The sequence below is a fragment of the Triticum aestivum genome, chromosome 2D (assembly GCF_018294505.1).
Source record: "Triticum aestivum cultivar Chinese Spring chromosome 2D, IWGSC CS RefSeq v2.1, whole genome shotgun sequence".
NCBI classification, from domain to species: Eukaryota; Viridiplantae; Streptophyta; class Magnoliopsida; order Poales; family Poaceae; genus Triticum; species Triticum aestivum.
In genome coordinates, this window is record NC_057799.1 from 640,484,673 (window position 1) to 640,494,355 (window position 9,683).

At 47.9% G+C, this 9,683-nt stretch overlaps 2 protein-coding genes across 2 annotated transcripts; one reads left to right on the top strand and one right to left on the bottom strand.

Annotated features, from left to right (window-relative positions):
• The first annotated feature begins 949 nt into the window (after positions 1–949).
• On the top strand, positions 950–3,751 carry LOC123055264 (F-box/LRR-repeat protein At2g42720). The gene is made up of 4 exons (XM_044479254.1): positions 950–1,311; positions 2,116–2,954; positions 3,056–3,211; positions 3,301–3,751. Exons 2-4 carry the CDS (start codon positions 2,133–2,135, stop codon positions 3,529–3,531), a joined length of 1,209 nt encoding a protein of 402 aa, XP_044335189.1. The 5' UTR covers positions 950–1,311; positions 2,116–2,132; the 3' UTR covers positions 3,532–3,751.
• Positions 3,752–4,395: 644 nt separating this feature from the next.
• Positions 4,396–9,420, bottom strand: LOC123055263 (polyadenylate-binding protein 4). Its single transcript, XM_044479253.1, has 2 exons — positions 9,165–9,420; positions 4,396–7,755 (listed from the first exon to the last, which is right to left on the bottom strand). Exon 2 carries the CDS (start codon positions 7,739–7,741, stop codon positions 4,664–4,666), a length of 3,078 nt encoding a protein of 1,025 aa, XP_044335188.1. The 5' UTR covers positions 7,742–7,755; positions 9,165–9,420; the 3' UTR covers positions 4,396–4,663.
• Positions 9,421–9,683: the final 263 nt, after the last annotated feature.

The following is a 9,683-nucleotide window of genomic DNA, read 5'->3' on the forward strand; positions in this document are numbered from 1 at the left end:
TAATTCTGTTACTTGTTTTCTAGAATACGCACGAGTGTGCGTATGGTATAGGAGAGGGGTAAAGAGCCCCATCCACAGTTTGTTCTCACAAGAGGTTACAAGCAAGAACTCCACACCCGTAATTCTGTTACTTGTTAGCGAGGTTAAAGTTGTGTTTTGGCTCAGTCTTTTAGCCGAGTTCAACCCATGATTTTATTTATTTGGCTTTGGTGCTGACTGGCCATTTAGATGTGCAGTTACCAGCCCCAATGACACGGTGCAGCGATGCAAATCCATCTTCCTGTCGGGGTGATTGCCAGAGTACCATCCCATTTAGATTCATTAATTCACCCCGCACCCCTCAAACACTCCCCATTTCGGAATAACTTCTCAGTAGATCTCCCTTTGAATTCATACATTTTTTTCATCCACCCATTTGGGAGTAATTTGTCGCCATTGTTGTTGTAAACAGAACTATACCAGCGGCATGCATTCACAACTAGCGGATTTTGTATGCACACATTTGGCGCAAATGTATGAGGGTGTATTTGGTATTTGCATGATTTAAGATATTTCCTGCTCGACCCATTATTCGTTGTTTGGTACGGTGCATAAGGTTTAATTACTTTTTTTTCCAGGAAAAGTCTTCTAGCTCATTCTATTGAATTCCCAATTGCTCGGCAAACCATAGAACATCCCTTGCGTTTTTTTCTTTTGAGATATTCTTTTAGGTTTGTTTTTTCTTTTGAGACTTTTTTTAGTTGAATTTTTTCTTTTGAGATAGAAGACAATCCCTTGCGTAGTATTTTTTTTTTTGAGACAATCTCGCTTAGCATCCCCCCTTGCATACTTTTTTTTTAAGACAATCCCTTGCGTAGTAGCTAGTGTGAAGCACGGGTGGGCCGTAGCCCATCCAGAATTCTGAGAATTTATTATTCTATGATGTCATATTTGCAGATTTTGAGGCCCAAAATGGCAACCCAGCGAGGCAGCGGCCCACTCCTCCCATCACTTCCTCTCCCATCGGACGGACAGAGAGGGAAGCGAGACGGGCACACAGCCGCAGCCAGCGCCGCTCCCCTCCCTCGGCCGTCGCCGTCGGCCGCCCTCCGGCCCTCTCCGAGTCGCCGACGCCAGCTAGCCCGCTCCCCTCCATCGGCCGTCGCCGTCGGCCGCCCTCCGGCCCTCTCCGAGACGCCGACGCCAGCTAGCCCGCTCCCATCACGGCGCCGGCCGGCCGCACGGTCCCCTCCCCTCGCCGGCTCGCCTCCAACCTGCAGGGCGCCCGCAGTCCGCACCATCGCTGCCGACCTGCCCTAGCAAGTTAGCAAGGTACAATTGATCTTCCTGCAATTCTGCTAAGCAAATCTGGGAAGATAAAGATGTACAATTGATGCATACAGTGCTCCTGCTTTCTTATACTGCCATTGGTGTCAATTCATGTTCATGTCAACCATACAATTGAACTTGTCAATCATGCAATGATGCTTCCTGCTTGTATGAATTAGTAAGTACTCAAGGAAAATATACTAAAGTGAGTACATGAACTGTTAACTTATTTTACAGATACTGTATTTGAGGAATAACTTGATGGTCTCCACATTAAGAGTAGTTTTGTAAGTTTTGTAATGGGCACAAATTTCTGTCTGTGACTGATTACCTGTTTACCATGCTCTGCATCTAGCACCATCTTTGCTGCTACTGTTGACCTTATGTCAAGTGTTGTAATTTAAACTGGAATGCTTAGAAGAATACAAAATACTTTTGGAAGAAGTGATTATTGGGTTATTTTGATATCTTAGAGAACATAATTGCTCCTATTAGTGTGTTAACAGAAAGGTGCTACCCGGTTCAGCTTTTTTTTTTTTTTTGCTTACCAGTTTGCTCTGAAGCAATGTCGTAAACACACCTCTCTAGAACTAGAAGGGTGGTGGTATTTGCAGCTTAAACTTTCCACAGTTTCTCGCTCGCTGAACTATATGCGTTTACATAACGTTGCATTGTGTGACCGCCAACACAGCTGCTTCATGATTGAAATCGTTTCATGCCTTCGTGTGTATCTAGGATTTCTCAAAATGTGTATACCAGTGATTTTGATTATTTAGCATTGCCCTTGCCCTTTGTGGATTCATGCAGCCGTCCTGTTTGATGAAATGTCGGCACCAACATCCTTTCCCTGTGGTTCCAAGAGCGCGCGAGGCAGCATGAATGGTGTCGACAGGCTCAGCAGCCTGTCCGATGATCTGCTCCACCATGTGATGTCCTTCCTGCCGATGCCGGAGGTCGTGCGCACAAGTCTTCTCTCACCAAGATGGCGCAACCTTTGGTACTCTACACCATTCATCCGCATCGACAGCCAAGATTTCGTGGATAAACGGAAGCTGGAGAATTTCGGGGACTGCTTGCTGCTCTTGCATGACCGTACCACTTCCTTGGATGAAGCCCGAATCTCTGCCCACTGCGTTAATGATACCAAATGTTCTGTGTGGATTCGTCATGCCATCATGCACAAAGTTCGTCTCCTTCATATTTCTGGATCTCTCAGTTTGGATAGGACAGCAATCTTTCCTTCTCGGCACCTCAAAACAATCAGGCTCCAATCTGTCATGTTGAAACATGGGTTATTTAGGCCTCTGAACTACGACTGCCCTGTGCTTGAACATTTAGAGCTGGAGTGGTGTGGTTTCTGTGACCATGAGGAGGTCTCATCAAGGTCACTCAAGGTTCTGCATATCAGTGACTGCCACCTTACCTCCGGTCTCCTGATTTGTGCTAGGAACCTTACCCATCTCTCTATCCTTGACACAGAAATTGGTGGTATAGTAACCAGTGATCTGTCTTGTCTGGTAACAGCTTTGATTAGTCTAATACCCAAATATTTTCATCATAAGTACACAGTAGTGGATCATCATCTACATCTACTTGATGGCCTTTCACATGCCACAACGTTGGAGCTGCTTGCGCCATTACATGAGGTAAGAATGGGTTCTTTTCTGTTTCTTACCCCTATGATGAAACATGCCCAATGTTGCTAGTCTAAGAATGTTGCTTTCGTGTCTGATGAATGAATTTGAAGCGCGCATTTGAGGGAGCTATGCAAACATGCCCAATGTTCAGCAACCTGACAAGCTTGGTGCTGGGCGATTGGTGCATGACTGCTGACTTGTACCCACTGCACCGGATTCTCCGATGCTCGGACAAGCTGAAGGAGCTCACTTTGAAGCTCGAAATGGTACTTACTCAGAAGCATATATGTCCAAGTACCAATTGGTCTGCTACAACTCTTACTGACACTACTGCCTTGATGCTGATATTCTGCAGGATGAATGCACCACATGCAAACTCTTGCTGCCAATAAGGAGAGCGTCGCCGTCGGGCTCAGGCAGCTACCCTTGCATCGAGAGGATCAAAATCTACTGCCAGAAAGATCATCCGAGGGTCGATGAGTTGGTGCAGGCGTTGGTACCGACTGCCTGCAATGCGAAGATCAGCATCGAGCGGCCCAGATCCATGATAACCAAGAACTCGTTGGCAAAGTTGATTTGTTGTTGAGACAGTGTTTTGGAGACGCCGAAGTTCCCTGGTCCATGCGTGTGATGGTTGTTGGATCTGAACTGCTTCGTGAATGTAGGCTGGTTCATGGATTCTGGTGGGTATTCAGTCTATTTTCCCCAGCTTTCATGTGCTTGAACAATTATACCTGGAGCACAACTGCTGAGAAAATCTTTTCGAATGGAATGTGAGCTTCCAAATTATTAGCAAATTCACGCTTCCCCGGTTATATTAGCTATCAAATTCCAGTCTTCCACAAAATAAACTAGCCAGCTTTTGACTAACAATCGTTCAACTTTCATGTGCTGGGAAAAAGAAAAGAATGAGCAGTTGGCTTCTTTAAAAACTAATACAGTAAAGAATTCTCTCATGCTTTCTGAAAATGGCGATTATCGCTAGTACATAATTGACAGATGTATGGGTCAGTTTTATACCTTAACAGTTACAAACATCTAAGTAGTAAATTAAGAATAGTACAAAACCAATATCTTATGTGTCACCGTTAGCTACAGGTTTGCTGATTTGCTGACACATGCAATGCCTTATTTGAATCTAACTATCCAGTGCTAGCTAAGTCTCCTGTCCTGTGCCAATGCATGCCAACTTCTTGAAAGTGTATAAAGATTTTGCCACCCATGATTACAAATTCATGGCCACAAATTACTCGTAAGAAATACTCGCCAACATGATTATAAAGACATGGTTTCTGTTCAAAGATCTCCGGCATGAGAGCACACAGATCCCCACCACAAAACCAACATCTTATGTGTAGATTTTTTAACTGGAATCTGATGCTCTCCTTTTTTCTGAAAACGGAACTTATACTTGGGTGGACAAATACTAGCATAGTTAAAGTTCAGAATGGATCACACCAGCAAGCAAGCATGGAAATGGAACCATTAATCGTCTCAGCTGAAATGGAGGCCATCAGCTGGCGTCACAAATAACCATGCAGGCTAATTAACAATACGATTACGCTGGCAATTAATTGTCTTCATTTTACCAGCCAGCTCGCCCTAACCAACCAAGTCTACTACTACTAGTTAAATACTTGGCTAAACCAAATGATGGTAATTAGCACATGGATCTTTCATTTTGTTCCAGAAGTAATATAAGAGGTCCACTGATGGTGCTAGACAATCGAACGCCTTTTCTGGCTGCCTCCTGACTGTGCCAGATGGACCTTGGAGCAACGTTGGGAAGGTTTTGTCCCGGCGGCAGCATCTTTCTTGGGGATGGAATGGGGCTCGAAGCCGGGCGGGCCAGCCCAAGGTACTGCTGACGACGGCGGCTGAGGGGGAGAGACCGCCGCATGCACATGATGGGGCTCGAAGCCAGGCGGACCGGCCCAGCCTGCTGAAGGTTGTTGCTGCTGCTGAGAACTAGTGTCTGTTGCATGGCTTGACAACTGTTGCTGCTGAGAACTAGTGTCGGCGAGATGGGTTGAGGACACAGGAGACCATTCCATGTCAGGAGCAAATGATGAACTGGCTGATAGAGATTCAGGCGGCTGAGATGTTTGAGAAGCAGCGTCAGTTCCCTGGCCCTGGTTCTCAGTGTATGCTGATTCAGCAGCACAATGGTATGGCCAATGCGACGTTGGTACTCCAATCGCCGTCTTTGAGGGATCAGGGACTGTGAACTGGGAGTAGAGATGCGCCATGTAGCCACCCATAGCGCTTTGATGGACACCGGCTATCCTAACCTCCAAGATGTGGCCCTCCAGTGGGTAACCGTTCATGTAAGTGAGAGCCACGGCAGAAGCATAAGTATCAGCAAATTTGACAAATCCATATCCCTTGCACACACCAGTGCATAGGTCAACAACTGCCTTGGCTTGAGTGATTTGGCCGCATGGCAGAAAGAGTTCCGTCAGCTTTTGAGTGGTGATGTAGGGCGGGAGATGGCAGACATATAAGTTGGTCATGTCGATATGTTTCTGCGGCCCATTGGCAGGCCACGGTTGTTGCAGTTGTGGTGTTGGGGGAGCATTTGTGGCAGCGTAGGGATCCATGGGATTTGTTGCAGCAGCATTGGCATTGGCAGGCCTCTGTTGCAGTGTTAGAGGAGCGTTTGCTGCAGCGTTGAAATCGACAGGATTAGGAAGGCCTGATATTCTCACAGCCAGGGTACTTCCTCCAATTAGATAACCATCCATATGATCAATTGCAGCAGCGGCAGACGAAGGGTTTTCGTACCTAACCATGCCATACCCACGAAACATCCTAGATTGCACGATTTGTCCGTATGGCCGGAAAAGCTCTACCAGCTGATCGCCGGTCATCGTCGGTGGGATACCGGCAACACACAAGTTGGCCATATCAATTTCTCTCGTGGGCTTGGCAGCTGACTGTGAGGAAGCATGCTCTGCTCCATCGGTTGGACAAGAGGAGTCTGATCGCCTGACCACTAGCCTCTTTCCACCAATTAGATACCCATCCATGCGTTCGACAGCCTTGATCGCTGACGCTACATCTGCATAGAACACCAGGCTATACTCCAGATTGATCATGACTTTGCTGATCTGACCAAAGGGCACGAAAAGTTCAACCAGCTTATCAGCGTTCACGGTCCGCGGAAGGTTAGTGACGTACAGTCTAGATTTGTTGATTTCTGGAGAGGCAATTGGCGAGACTTGTACAGCTGAGCTGGATGCTGATGATGAAAGGCCTGCAACTCTGACAATTAATGTCTCCCCTTCAACCAGTGATCCATTCATCAGTGCGATAGCCTCGGCAGCACACTGAGAATCGGCAAACTTGACGAAGCCATATCCTTGGTCTGCTGCCACTCTAGCTTGCGTGATCTTACCAAATGGCGAGAAAAGCTCAACCAGCTTATTTGTGTCAATGGATACAGGAATGTTGCAGACATATAGATTGGCCATGTCGATTTCCTTGGTGGGTCTGGGTGGAGAGCTGTCGTACAATCGGACCTCTATCTTTTTACCCTCAACCAGAAATCCATTCAAATGGATGATGGCCTGAGCTGCATGATGAGAATCAGAGTACTTCACAAAGCCATATCCTTTGCTTAAACCTGTGGTGTGATCCCTGGGCATCCTTATATCAGTTACTTTCCCGAAAGGCAGAAAATACTCGAGTAGCTTCAGCGTGTCCATGGCTAAGGGGAGATTGCAGACATACAAGTGGCTCGGGTCGATTTCCTTTGAGGGCAGACCGTAAGTTTCTGACACGGACTGCATGGATGGATTGGATACTGATGGTGGAACTGAAACTTCAGCTACTCTAACCTCTAATGTTTTCCCATCAACCAGGCGCCCATTCATGCGTCCAATAGCTGCTGTGGCACTACGAGGTTCAGCATACTTCACAAAGCCATATCCCCGGCTTACACCAGTGAAACGATCATCCGCCACTCTTGATTGAACGATTCGTCCGAAAGGTAGAAACAGCTCTTTGAGCTTGTTAGAAGTCACAGAAGCTGGCAGGTTACCCACATACAGGTTAGTGTCATCCACTTCTTTCAGCTTGACACCTTCCTGAGGTAAAGAAACTGTGTGTTCTTGCCTCTTACACAAGCGGCTGTCCTGGTCATCAAACTGAGCTTTCCTTTTCTCCAATTTGGCAGCACCAAAACTTTCAGTACTGTATGTGTAACAAGACACATCAGTAGCAAACCTGACAGACAATCGTTTCTTGAACGGCTTCAATTCAATTTCATCAGTCACTGGTACCGCCTTGTGCTCATGGCTGCTGCCTTTTCCCAGTGCCTGTTTTAGGACCTCTTCCTCATTTTGTTCCTTCTTGATAGCCTCAACAGGACTGGACTTTTTCTTCACAAAGTTTTCCGCATGAGCCACCTTAACATCACATGGCTCCACTTCACAGAGCTGATCCGTGAAAGGCTCCGCATAATATGAGTCCTGCTCGCCACTGTCTTCTTCCTCATAACAGAGTTCATCAACAAAAGGTTCATCGTAACTGGAATCCTCATCTTCAAGTGGGGTGGCGCCATCGCAAGGTTCGTCTCCATTAGCCTCCTCTTCTTCTGCCAAATGATCTTCACAAGGATCCACAGCTTGTGTCTCTGGCTCACTCACATTGTCTTCGTCATCATCATCATCGTAGAATTCACGTTCAAATGGTTCTTCTTCTTCACTGCCTTCTTCATATTCAGCAGCAACAGCATTCATTCCATCACTGCCATCCTCCTGCAGCTGGTCAGCCAGGTCACTTTTGCACCCCATTCTTGCCCCAGCAACTGGTTCACAGAGGAGAAGATTATTTAGCAAAACCAATATAGGATCGGTTGTTAACACAATTATGGAATGACCAGCAAACATATAGCAGAAGAAGCACATACTACAGCACAGACGCCTTGTAAAAAAATGACAAATGTGCTCCCTGTAGAAACCTTGCAATCTAGTGTAAGCTGCACAATATGTTTCCTACACTCTTAATCCGCATCGACTCACACAATCTGCTGCCTATAGTAACCAGTAAATCGCATGAACCACCCCAGGTTGCACAATTCGATAGTCAGGAAACTAAAAGGAACACACGTAAAACAAGTGGCACTCCCGTTTACCACAACCGCGGCTCTACGGGAGACCTCGGAAAGTGTGGAGCACCCACTTGCTCCCATGCTGGTCTTGTGTGATTTGGTTCTGAAAAAACTAGTTCCCTTGTGGAGGTGCATTGTACTTGCTAGTTTTCTACACTCAAGCGTAAGCCGCACAACGCGTGTGCTGCCTACGCTCTTAACCCTCATCGAGCCGCGCAATGTGTTTGCGTGCACTACAGCAGTGAGTAATCACTTAGCCCATATCAACCAGCACAATTTGGCAGTCACAAACAAAACTGAAATGAACACGCACACATAAATCACTTCCCCAAATGGCATTAGAGACCTTGAGATCTAGCTAGTGTAAGCCACACAACATGCATGTTTTCCTACACTCTTAAGCCAAATCGAGGCAGATGATGTGTTGCGCGCGCGCACTTTGGTAGCCATCCACAAAAATAAAAGGAACATGCATAAATGAGACAGCCATGTTTGATTTTGGCACGGCAGCTAGTTCCCTCCGTGGCCTTGGGGGTTCAAGTGGTTATAGGGAGTTGCATATATCTGCAGCAGCACTGTGTCTGTGAGTGACACCCTCCTGCTATCTATCAGTGCAGATCAAAATGTGCATCCTACTCTACTTACTAGTACCAAAATTATGTACCCCAGGGCTCCAAATCTGCAGTTTTTTTTCAACAGCAGCAGTAGCAACCCATGGCGAGATGGAATCCACATCCCAGCATTTCCGTGGCACCCTCGTATATTTAATTTAACATATATATATCCGACAGCACTTTGTAGTTTCTTTCAATCAGTCAGAGATGTTGTTGATTTTGGTCGGTGCTAGAAAACCCCAGCAGAATCTCCGAACCGGAGCGCTGTGGAGCAGCGGAAACCGCGGTAGCACAAAATCTTGCCCTTTTGTGGCCCGCCCAAAATAAGAAGGATCGGCCAAAACGAGGGGGCCAAAAACCCCATTCCTGCCTGCCACTGCCAGTAGTGCGCCGCTAGCAGGAGGATCGGCCGCGGAAAGAACAGAGCGGGCTAATCTGCCGGGGAGGAAGCGGCCGTCGGAGGGGAGAGAGAGGGGGAAGCAGTGGCGCTACCTTTCTTTCTCTGCCGCCTCCGGGGACGGACGGACGGACGGAGACGGAGGCTGCCGTGCGCGCGCGCGCGAGGGGGGAGGGGAGGGGAGGGGTGTGGACGGGAGGGTTTCCGCAATGCGGGCGTGGGGAGGGGGAAGGTGGTGGGGGGCGGGTGGATAGGGGCGAGCAGAGCAGAGCAGTCCCGTCCCGGAGGAGTAGGAGGTGTGATGGTGGTGGGTGCGCGCGGCGTGTGATGAAGCGCGGAGCAGAGCAGCGGAAAAGAAGGGAGGAAAAGCCTGTCGCTGCAGGCGAGCCGAGGGAGGGAGAGAGCAGGTCAAGGACAATAAAGATCAGAGGAAATTGCGGGGAGGCCCCTGGCCAAGGCAGGGGAGTGGGGAATGGTTATTTGCGAGCATCCCAGGGGCTTCGGGGCGAGAATGCACGGGGGATTTTTGCTGCCGCGCCTTGTCTTCTTCCGCGGAGCAGGGCGAGCCGCACCTTTTCTCCACCCCCACACGGTCCGACCCGACCCGACCGAGG